The 12,523-nt window shown below is 45.8% G+C and overlaps 1 protein-coding gene across 1 annotated transcript in view; it reads left to right on the top strand.

The window, feature by feature from the left end:
* LOC119448518 (uncharacterized) overlaps positions 1 to 12,523 on the top strand; it is a 55,157-nt gene that overhangs the window by 16,015 nt on the left and 26,619 nt on the right. Inside the window, exons 5-8 of the mRNA XM_037711789.2 lie at positions 621 to 865; positions 1,011 to 1,128; positions 5,675 to 5,829; positions 10,611 to 10,767. Of these exons, the coding sequence (XP_037567717.1) occupies positions 621 to 865; positions 1,011 to 1,128; positions 5,675 to 5,829; positions 10,611 to 10,767 (675 nt within the window). The remainder of the gene's footprint in view (positions 1 to 620; positions 866 to 1,010; positions 1,129 to 5,674; positions 5,830 to 10,610; positions 10,768 to 12,523) is intronic.

Here is a 12,523-nt window from a genome sequence, read left to right as displayed (position 1 = left end):
ATTTCTGACAGTTTAGCGACAACGAAAGAAAACTATACCTCAACCGCGTGTTCGCGTAGTGTCACTTTTTCTCGTTGTTGGTTTCATTGTTGAATTGTTATGACGCTTCATTCCAACCAAAGCGTCTTTTCATCTTTTTTTTTTTTTTTTCGTCAATCATCGGTACTCAAAATGCTGACGGTGGTGCTATCTTGCAGTAAAGCATCTTTTTGCTAGTCACTTGATGATCAATGAATACCATAAGTCGCGTTTACATGAATGCGACAATAGCGCGTCGAATTTCCAAGCGCATTTGGGAAAGGCGTTTACATGTAGCGCATTAACTCTCCCGTGAAGGGAGCGCCCCGTGCGTGAGTCGACTCGCGCCCGTAAATCTACCCTCGCCTGGCGCATTAATGCGATGCCTTTCTAGCGCATTACCGCTGTTTACATGAAATCGATGCGCTACAAATGCGATGCGATGCGCCATTATTGTCGCATTCATGTAAACGCGGCTATAGAACCTCTTTATTTGTCAGGCGTGAATGATTCTCTAACCGTCGCATGGCCACGAAAACAATAAGTTACGGAAGATCAGTTTGTATGCAATTGAGTTCCTCAAAAATGTCTGTCTTGCGCAGGATCATAGCGAAGTTCAACGCATGCACTCATGAACTGGAGCAGCGGCACGATTGTAATGTAAGAGACCACGCAGAACTTACGGGCAATATGAAGTTCGTGAGAAACTCCTTGATTGCAACACTAGGAATGTTGGATTGCATCGCACAAACACACAATTTGACCACTCCACGCCCCACCATTCCTCACGGTGGTGTACGGACTACGGAACGTGGTGTTCCAACAGGAACCTTCACTACGCCAACTGGTAAGAGTCACATCCCCCCATCTCCTTCTCTTTCTCTCTCAACTTTAATTCGTCCAGAGGTTAACATTTCCACTTGAAAGATTCATGACAACGCGCACTTTCAAGTACCAGCTCCCGGTCTGAATTGAACTTTTGCCTGTTTCAGGCATTCCGCCGAATTGCCAGTACATGGAATTTGTGCGCCGCTACTCCTATTGCGCCGTAGCTTTCTATGCCGACTTAGAAGGAAGAGGACTCTCCGTAACCAACTCGGAAGTATGCACGTAAGTGTTCGTTTGTTCGGCGTGCACTGTAAATACCAGTGATACTTATTGTTGGAAGATTACAAAAAGAGATCGCGAACGAACTTCAGTGTGTGCCAGAATATTTCCGTTCACCCATGACGCGGATATATGAACCAAAAATTTCAGCAGATAGTTCTAGCTATTCTGCATTGCCGTATCAGTCATATGGGTAATAGATATACTGCACTCGTGCTCCTATTGCATCCTGTTGGACGGAAAAATCTACAGTACGTTCATATGCATTTTTGGAAACACTAACATTGCATACCTAAAACAGCCATGGGCGAAATATAAATCGACAATTATTATCGCAGCAGCTTGCCAAAGATGCGCAGCGGTGAATGCAGCCCCGGTTTGCGGCGGCAGTCTTAGCGATATCTTGACAAGAGAATCAACCTGGAGCTCCCAACTGAGCTCTTACCACGTCACTACCTGGTGGTGTCAATGTACGCTGTCAGCGACCTCCTTTACAGCTCCGAGTTTGAGCCAAAGATGCGCTGCGGTGAATGCAGCCCCGGTTTGCGGCGGCAGTCTTAGCGATATCTTGACAAGAGAATCAACCTGGAGCTCCCAACTGAGCTCTTACCACGTCACTACCTGGTGGTGTCAATGTACGCTGTCGGCGACCTCCTTTACAGCTCCGAGTTTGAGCTGTCAGTACGTAAACGTTTCAAGTGTAGGGCACAAAACCCATCTTAACGACTCCATCGAAAGGAATGAGAGAGTCGTGCAGACGCGCTTGACGTTGCGCCGTAATGTGTCAAAGTTCGGAATTTCAAGATTTCAAAACAATGGGGCCCAGCTACGGGCACTGAGCTTTTGTGACCTTGAGATACAGCTGCTCTTCAGCCGAGAACAATGGCTCGCATGTAGTTGCGTGCTATCTAAGGGGACTCGCCATGACGAGAGGACGGCTGCTTCGGGAAGAAGGCGTCCTTTCATCATTGCAAAAGCACCGGAAGAAGTAAAAAAAAAATTGTATGCAAGAGGTGACTCGTAAGAACTCGCTTAAAGTGGCTTCAGTTATGGATAGTGTGCATCCTGGCCACGAAACAAGAAAAAAATTATATAGGACGCAACAATCCTTTTGAAGTCGGCCTCATCTGACGCCGTTCTTGCCGGCCCTCTGCGCTGTACGCTGGAAAAGCGCCCTTCCTGCGGAAAGAATGAGGAAAACAAACCACAGAAATGGTAAACATTTGCGCATGATTGCCAGATCTTGCAATTAGGGTCCGTTTGCAAAACGTTACCGACGCCCGCAGCTGCTCTTCATAGTAGATCTCGAACGTGTTTTACCGCGGTCGCGGGAAAGGTGTTTGCAGCACAGCGATGCACCCACCTCGACTGACACCAGCCGCACTGTTCGTAACGTTGTATGTCCTCCTGAGACACGAAGACAACTATGAAATATAATCGCTCTTCAAGGTGGTTTTTACTGTCTATTGTTATGTTACGAACTTGAAAAAAAAATTTAAAATTTATATGCCACGGTTAGATGCCAAAAGCTGTGTCTCCATGTGTCCAAGCTGCGTCTCCATCTCCTCGTGTTTGCTATGGTAAAAACAGCATTTCATTGCTTAAAAGCAGTGATGAACGTGAAACTAGGTGTAGTACATTTCCATGTTGCTGCGCGTCCGGTATTTTCACTCAATCTCGAGTGAGTTCGACACATACCTGAAGGTTGCGTCCGGCCATCTGGGACGACACAGCGGTCTAGATCAATTTAGTGCCAAATTTCTCGAAAGTGGATGACAAGAATATGAGTAAACCACCTTTTTACCTTTGCACATGCACCGTACATGATATCCAGAATGAATATTTTGCGTAATCAATTCCGAGTGAATTTCGAAAAAAAGTTGGACGCAATGTGCAATCTATTGTACAAGGGATCGTAGGAGGATATACATCTTGATCAGTGCATTCATGTCGCAGCCAACGGGTGGTTAGCGACTAGAGACGAATAGTGCTATTGTTGACAAACCATTTTTTTACTAATATGCAGAGCTGTAAATTTACCCCCGGGCTACATGCTTCCTAGCAAATGAGTCCAGGTATATACGAGTCGTACTTAAGCACGATGGTAGTGCGAGGTCGTCTAGGGGTATCAATTGCGGCGTTCGTTGCCGTCACAGCACGTTATTACATCCCGCGGGTTGCGACACTCCCCCTTTACGCAAATATTAAAGGGACACTAAAGAGAAAAACGATTTCACCAGTATTCATTGGCGCACCGACGGGGGGGGGGGGGGGGGGGGGGGTTTAGGGTGTTCTAACCCCCCGCCATGCATCGAGCCCCATCAGTCTAATGTGTAATTTCAGTTTCAGCTTTCAGTGCTCTGTTCATTGTCTTTACAATCGAGGAGGTGGCTTGAGGTCGAATTTTCCTGATTAACAAATACACTCTATCAATGTATTGTATGTATTCACTCACTCTGAAATTCAAGGGGGGCCAACCACGTGCTCGATGGCTTTGCGTTGAATTTCACTGAAGCAGCTCGAGGGGGAAAAGATGCAATTTTCGCCTGTAAGGGCAAAAATTGCCCCCCCCCCCCCCCCTAAACAAGAAACTCCCCCCCCCCCCCCCCCCACAAAAATTCAACCCCCCCTCCCCCCCGGCAGAGACCCTTGGTTCGCTACTGCCTGTAGTAGTAAATTACCGTTACTAGGGCCTAGGTAATTGTTTATCGGTAAAATTTGATACATTATGTTCTACAGAAGTCAGCAATTGAACGTGGCGAATTCCGGGAACTTTTACTGAGCCAACGCCTGGCCCAAATACGAAAAAATACTTTGAAATTCGTGACGTCACACTGACGTCACCCTGACGCTGGGGTTCCGGCGCCAAATTTAAAAAGAAAATGTAACTTTGAACTTTGTTATCAACAGACCTATTACCAACCTATTATCGCGAGGTTGATGAATAGTTTTCGAAGAAAACTTTATCAGGCTAAAGTGATTTAGTGTTTCTTTTTAGCGTTTCATTGAGTAACGTGTGGTAAAAGATAATCATGTGCACACAAACTTGCTCTGCTATATCGAGCACCACAACAAAGAAAAGGGGACAAAATGATCTAGAAAAGCACAGAAAAGTAAAACAAGTGCTCTTTCGAGGCGATAGACACTAAAACACGCCGAACCAAAGTTTCATTTTTTTTTTTTTTTTGGTAGGTGGACACTACAATATGGCATCCAGGAGACCCGTAGTTCAAAGCGTAGTTTTTTAACTAGAATAATCCAAGAACTCTGGGCCCATATTCACTTACGCTATAATTGCTCGCAGGAAAACCTTTCAGGCAATCTTGACGCTGGACATAATAATTAACGAAGGCAGCCGCCAGTGTGAAGGAGTACTTAACGTACGAAAAGCTTTGTGAATTAGGTCTATGGGTGTCGTTCTATAGCGTCTCATAAAAGTGCTGAACCGGTGGCGACAGATGATTTTAATATAGCGTTACGGCCATGGGCGGACCCAGGGTAGTGCCAAGGAGGGCTCACTGCACGCTTAATATTCTCAGCGCTGTAGTGCTCCTGGGTTGTTTCGAGGGGGTAAGAGGGAGTGGGAGGCGGGCCCGCTGGATCCCACATCTCGATCTGCCATTAATTACGTTCGTCGTCGACGCATGCAAAACTGATCTGGCCGCACGCATGTCCCGAAGAAGGGCTTTTAGTAGAGGCATCGCCGAACCACGGCTAACGCTTAATGATTTGGCTGAATTCAAAGCTTTTAGCGCGTAATGCAAAATATAGCATGCGTACGTAACCCGGTATGCTTACTAATGCCTACTTTAGATCTTCTACTTTAGATCTACTACTACTGCAGTAAGCATGTCTTAACAATGCGGTCTCTCTTACAAAAAAAAAAAAAAAGTACTTAATAATGAGCGATGTCCTTGCTTCGCTGAGATTCGACGATGTTGCTGTGAATTCCACGATAGACACAGCTAACAATAGCTGGGATGAATTTACTGCGCTTCGTAAGCGGTCATTGGCCGTCCGGTAATATGTCTAACATGACGATTGGCTGCCATTGCTCTTATGAAACTCTTTTTTTTTTAAACACAAGCAATACTTCGGTTTGCTGAGAATAGATGCATTGCCATTATTACGAGAATTATTATGGCAAGCGTTATTATTACAAGAATTATCATTACAAGCATTATTATTAGGATAATTACAAGCGAATGGGTAAATGATTAAGCGCGAACTATCAAAGGGGACAGCTGAACCGCGCCAGAACTGATCAAATAGGCTAACATATGCAGCTTGATTAAAACATTTATATTTTAATTGGCGCCAGTTTACGGACCGTAGAAATAGAACATTCATTCGGCCAAAATTTCGAAAGCGTTGTCTGCGTTTGCGAATATCGCAGAACGCAAATGTATTTCGAACAGTACGTTTATGCAGCGCGAGATTTCGTCCCCGTGTCGTACGATGGAGGTGCAGTTACTTATTTTATAGGGTTATGGTTTGAACGAGAATCGTCTACGATTTCATAACAATGCCACCATTATTCTCTATCCAGTTTCGTGAATGAGTTCTTGGAGTGTGAACGAGTAGCCATGGCTGATACTCGGTGTCAATCAGCGTCAACTGCGCTGCTTGCGGATATCAATTACTTCACGGATGTCCTGTTGAAGAAGTATAGACACACATGTCAACTGACTACCCGGTTTTCACGTAAGCTGTTCCGTATCACTGCATTCTGTAGCTGCAATCGAGATTTCACTTGCACCACTTGTGCTATACTACCTTATATATTAACTACTTAGTCACAATAAATGAAGCTTAAATGGGCCCTGCAATATTTTTCACTGGAACGTACTTTCAGTTAAAAAGCATGGCTTCAGGAATATAAGACGCATACGTCGCGCACAAGCGTCGTAATCGCCTTCTATCTCTCCGCGGTGTAGGCGCGGCAGACCGCAGCACCCAGTGTTCCGTCCAATGTGCGTCCCTGTGACTCGACGTTTCATTGATAACGGGAACTGACACTACTTCGGTGACAACTTGTTAAACAAGAGGGTTCACGGTCGACTTAAGTCGAGTTGGTACATTTTGTGCGGGGACTGATTGAGGCAGTAACGCAAAACAAGTGTGAGGAAACTGTTAGGCTGCTATAATTTCCTGAGCTGACAACAGCGCCGTACCACACAGTGTAGCGAGTGGTGGAAGTAGCTTGTAACTGGGCATGCTGCAGTTCTGAGACACCTCCTTTCATAGCCGATTGAGGCGCAAATGGCCTGCTTTAGCTCTCGATGCCTCAGACGAAAGGATAACTGCTCGTTTACAAGACCGCACAGCGAGGCTCGTAGTTAATTATTCAACTTTTGTTAATTGCACTAACAGCGATAATTATAATCTCACTTTGTGTCCCCCTCGCCACATAACTGTACTGTAGAGGTGGTCTTCACTCAGGCCTTAGCACCTAAATAATAATAAAAAAAAACCTCTCAACTTTGATCATCCTGTATATACGCGCCAAGTGTTTTTTTTTTTTTTTTAATGCGGAGCACTTTCGTTTATATTAAACTGCTATATCTAGACACTGCCGCTTCGAAACATGCGACCTTACAATACGCTGCGAACTGCATTGGAGTTCTCGTCCGGGGAACCAAACGAGAGACCTAAGTCGGCAGTAGCAGTCGTAACTAAATAACTTTGCACAAGACAATATAGTCATAACGTGTCTAAATGAGTGCTGTATTATCCAATCAATCTGGACTGAGTTGCTAATTGATATCGATGAAAAGCTGACAAAGTTTTTAATAAAAGACGCGACCCAAGTGAAATCCCTTTGAGAGATCCTGTCAGAATATATTGCCACAGAGTTCCATGTGCTGCCACGCGTGGTCGTTTTACTTTTTGCCGATGTTCATTTTTACTGGATTATCACTGTTTCAAGCTCGTCTGCTGTATCTGAAATTTCTTGAATATTGTCGCCTATTATATAGCGAGAGAGACTTGTCTTATCATCTTGCGAATCGCACAGATTGCCAATAGTGCTGTATATTCTCGCATGTGCGCGAGCACCAGAAATTACTCCAGAATATACGGTGATACTTGTATAAATAACGGACGGGCTTCACCCTTTAGTTTAGGTTCAGCAACCGACGACTGGGATTGCCGCTATCGTGGTGATTGCGAGTTTTGCTTCTCTTTCTGGTCAGAAGTAGGCCCTATGAATAGTTCCAGTTTTAACGCACACTTTTGACAGTGTTTATCCACCGTCACTACAACGAGACATCTGGCGGAAGGGCTTCTTTCATGCTTCGGGCGCCCCCGTTAAGCAGGGGACCGAGCCCAAGCGGTGCCGACAACACAGATGTCGCCCCGGACTTGCAAGCTAGCCTTAGGCTACAAGAATTCCCACTGAAACGTGAACTCTTATCCGACCAGACGAGCAAGACCAAAGCAAATTCAACAGCTATGATGACAGCTCCTGTGCCACTTGCATCGATCGCGTTGCAACCAGTGGAGATACCGGTTTTCCGTGGGTCTTCGTCGGACGACCTAAAGACTGGCTGGAGACAGCTGGCTGGAGAACTGGTCCTGAAACGGCCACGAGAAGCTGCGCCACGTCTATTTTTCGTTATAGGACACCTCTCAGGCATGGTTCGAGAGCCTAGAGTCCACCCTCACGACATGGGCCCTGTTTCGCTGAAATTTTCTTAGTTTCCACGAATTTCGTGCGAATAAAACGGGCCGCAGTACTGCTAGACTTCCGCGCAGCTACTAAATGAGAACGTCACTATCTTTACGAAGAAATGAACCGCCTGTTGCGCCACGCCGTCCCCGACATAACATGACGAAATTCGTTCTCTGATGCATAGTGTGAAGCGATATTGTTTCGCCAAAACCTGCGCCAAAATTCAAGCACTTTGCTCCAACGACCTGCTGGAGACCAACAGAGCAGTTGAGCGCGAGGAGTTAGGAAAGATGTTCCCCGCGTCGCCGACCGGGGTGGACTCAATTGCTGATACAGTCAAATAATAAATGCAGTGATCACTAATTGTCCCTCACGATGTCCCTCAAGCACATGCAAGGGATATCCACAGGACGCACTAAGTGCAGCCAAAGGATCGTGCGACGGACGTCTGCTGCATGTATATTCAGCACATCCCAGTGATTTCCATATCCTTAAAGTAGGTCCCCAAAGGATATGCACTGGATGCCAGCGTGGTCACTGGGGACCCAGTAGAGGTGCGGTTGCTGTTCGTCGCAATGCCGAAGATTATCCGCCACTGACAACGACGCTGCAAGAATCATGGTGACGACATATGCCGCTATTCAGACGAAGCCTCGAACCAAAGAAAAAAGCCCTCAACAAGGACATGACGACGCGACGTAACAGCATGATATGGCAAATCAGTTCTGCGGAATCCCGTAAAGTGGAGGAAGAATCCTGAAAGAGGAAAATTGTCATCCACCCGAATTGTAGCACGAAAGCTACAAAGGAAACCCAGGAGGCAAACAGATCGCAGCGCGAGCTGCTAGCTGCTAGCCTGGATAACAGCTGGATAATGCGACACAGCCGTGACCCGACGCCGTGATCCAACTGCAACTAATAGTAATGAGCACAGACCTCGACATGCGTATTGACGGCCACACAGTGACTGCTGTCGTGGACACAGGAGCCGACTAGTGTCTGAGTGGGCCCTTCTCCGACAAGTTGAAGTAGATGCTGCGTGGGACGGCTCTCAAATTCGGAGAGCTCGAGGTCAGCTAATAACGCCGAGTGCAAGTTGCACACCAAGATTTATGGTTAAAAACCAAACTGGCCCTGCGACCTTAGTAATCCTGATGCACTGTTCGCGGAACGTAATCGTGGGTGTAGTCTTCCTGAGCGAACAGGGTTTAGTCATTCACTTAATATCTAAGTCGAGAACACTGTCCCCTGTCCCCGAATCAAATCGGATAAGACCCTGTTAATATGCCTTGAATGCAGTCGAAAGTCAAGCCAGCATCTCACCCTACACCAAAATCATGATTTCCGCCAGTGCCGAAACAGCCGTAGGCGTGGAAGGCATCGAGAGCGACCAACATATGCCGCTCAGGCCTCTTCGGTGCAAGGGGAATCGCTCAGTTGCACGCAGGAAAAGCGAAGATGATGATGACATACTTCAGCCAGGACTACAAACACCTGAACCAAGGGAACCACGACCGCATACATGCGAGAAGCGTGACAGTCAGCAGTGCATTAGTCCTCTAAATCTCCGTCACCTGTCTCGGTGAATCAAATATAGAAACCTACCTTGACTTTATTGCAGGTCTTCTCGAGCATAAACGCGAAGAAATCCGAAGTCTACTTCAATACACAGACTGTATTTCGTTGTCACTGAAGATTCCAAAAACGACGATTGCCGAGCATCGCATGATAACCAAAGAATGCGCTCGACCACTCCGTCAGTACCTGTACCGATTTTCGACAAAAGAACGAGAAACTCCTTTGTGAGAGATCTATGGTGGGGAGGGAGGCTTCTCCTGCCCATTCCATAGTGTTGTAGAATTTCTCTGTATGTGGTTAAGTCTCGCTTTTTGGACAGGGAGCAATCTGCCTGCGCTGGGGCCCGGTGCGTGAGTCCGCGGACATAAAGCAAAAGGTCGATAAAATTCTGCGCTACTATATCATCCAGCTGTCTAAGAGCCTGACATGTACTGTTTTATTGCATGGAGTATTGCCGCCTAAACCAAGTCAAGGACGTATACCCTCTCACACGGATAAAATGTTTTATTGTCTCTAGAAATAACATAAGAAGGCAGACACAGAATAAGCGCTGGCCCTGTACCCGTCTTCTTTTTTTACGTATAAAGCGTGCGCTTCTTAAACCTGCAAGTGTGAACCAATCAACCCTGCAACACGTTCTATTAAGAGACGCCTGCGAATATTTTATTCAAAGGATTGTCGCTCATGTGGACGCTCTCGTATGAACGGCACGTTGTTCAATTTATTTAGGGTCCCTTTAAATAAAACGTAGCAAAAATCATTATTCAATTGCCTCATTTTAGTGAACGGAATGTGCGATCACATACCTATGGACACGACACAAACCGGAAAACGAACTTACGACACCTAGGCGCAAAAACGCCTGCCGTAAACGTATCCTTGACATTAGCGCAACTCGGAATAAGTAAAGCTCATTCTTCACTTTACTCGTTCCGTGTTGTCACTGCCCAGCCGCCTTCGCTAATTTCATGTGCAGCAGCAGGAGTGCCAAGGATGCGTCATGGAGTACCAACACGCCCCAACCCTACCCCTTCTGCCTACCGTAAACCGACAAGGTTTTCTCTAGCCTTTGTGGTAGGAAGACCCACTTAGGCCTTATGCAGAATTCTCCCTCTGTTATGTTTTGAGCTTTAGCACTACTAAGCGACTACTAAGCGACGGAGATAGTTTACAAGGTGGCCTGCAGTCATTTTATTGCAACAAATCTAAGTGATGTTCTGCATAAACATTTCAGGGCCTTCAAGGACGCCGAAAACGGTTGCCCCAGTTGGGCCACCAGGTCCTACAACTGTGTCCCCACATGAGTGTCAGCAGAAAGAACTGTTGCGAAGGTTCTTTGCTTGTGGGATTGCATTGCAAGCAAGCATTGAAATGGCGGACGACCCATGCAAGTAGGTGAAATCAGTCAAGGTTTTCATAATCTTTCTAAGAATTTTATCTTACGATGTCTCCAACGTGCATCTCTGAACCAAATCAGCTTTCAATGGGATGAGGAGTGATTGAATACTGCGGTTGGTATTGTTATGCGACAGCTTAATAACCGCTTCCAGTGGTATTCCTATCCTCCTCGAAGCATCATCATCATCATCATTAGCCCATTTATATGTCCACTACAGGACGAAGGCCTCTCCGTGCGATCTCCAATTACTCCTGTCTTGCGCTAGGTGATTCCAACTTGCGCCTACAAATTTCCTAATTTCATCACCCCACCTTGTTTTCTGCCCTCCTCGACTGCGCTTCCCTTCCCTTGGCGGCCATTCTGTAACTCTCATAGTCCATCGGTTATCTGCCCCACGCATTACATGGCCTACCCAGCTCCATTTGTTTCTCTTAATGTGAACTAGAATATCGGCTATCCCGGTTTGCTCTCTGATCAACACCACTCTCTTGCTGTATCTTAATGTTACGCCTAACATTTTTGGTTCCATCACTCTTTGCGTGGTCCTTCACTTGTTCTCGAGCTTCTTTGTTAATCTCCCTGTTTCTGCCCCATATGTTAGCACCGGTAGAATGCAATGATGGCACACTTTTGTTTTCAATGACAGTAGTAAACTCGCAGTCAGTATTTGGTAATACCTGCCATATGCACTTCAACCCATTTTTATTCTTCTGCAAATTTTCTTCCCATGGTCCGGGTCCCCTGTGAGTAATTGACCTAGATAAGCGTACTCCTGTACAGACTCTAGAAGCTGACTGGCGATCCTGAATTCTTGTTACGTTGCCAACCTTTTTCGAAATTATAAAAAAATACATAGAATATACGAGGACGCAAACAATGGCATTCTGTCAGCAGTAACGCGCTGCACCAGCTAATGGGCCTTTAATTCTTCAATTCTTTAACGTCTCCGGTCTTATGCATTAGTACAATATTGACATTCTTTCAGCTCTCTGGTACACTTGAAGTCGTGAGGCATTGCGTATGATGTACATACGCACCTCCTAATCTTATCATCATCATTCATCGCTCTTTTTATCCCCTCCCCCCTTCATTTTCTTAAATTTTTGTGCGCAAACAAACAGGGAAGAAGAAAAGAAGACACAAGGACGAGCGCTTTCCTTGTGTCTCCTTTTTCTTCGTCCCTGTTTGTTTGCGCACAAAAATTTAAGAAAATGAATCTGTTCCAACTAGGCCGACTCGCAGGTATGCTTCAGTTCCTCCCCCCTTCCCCAGTGTAGAGTAGCAGGCCAGAGCAAACTAACGCTCAAGCCGACCTTTCTGCCTTTCTTCAAATAAACATCTCTCTCTTGTCTTGTGCATATTAATCTTCAATCCCACTATTACACTTTCTCGGTTGAGGTCCTCAATGATTTGTTGTAATTCTTACCCTGTCTTGCTGAACACGAGAATGTCATCTGCAAACCGAAGGTTGCTGAGATATTCGCCGTTGATCCTCACTCCGAAGCCTTGCCAGTCTAATAGGTTGGATACTTCTTCTAAGCATGCAGTGAATTGCATTGGAGAAATTGTCTCCTTGCCTGATCCCTTTCTTGATACGTAACTTTCTACTTTTCTTGTGGAGAACCAAGGTAGCTGTGGAATCTTGGTCGATGTTTCCCAAGATATTCACGTATCCCTCTTGTACTCCTTGATTAAGCAATGCCTTCATGTCTGCTGGTATCTCTACTGAATAAAATGCTATTTCATAA

This window comes from Dermacentor silvarum, chromosome 1, assembly GCF_013339745.2.
Source record: "Dermacentor silvarum isolate Dsil-2018 chromosome 1, BIME_Dsil_1.4, whole genome shotgun sequence".
Classification (NCBI taxonomy): Eukaryota; Metazoa; Arthropoda; class Arachnida; order Ixodida; family Ixodidae; genus Dermacentor; species Dermacentor silvarum.
The sequence above is the reverse complement of the archived record's forward strand: the minus strand, read 5'-3'. Positions and strand labels throughout refer to the sequence as shown.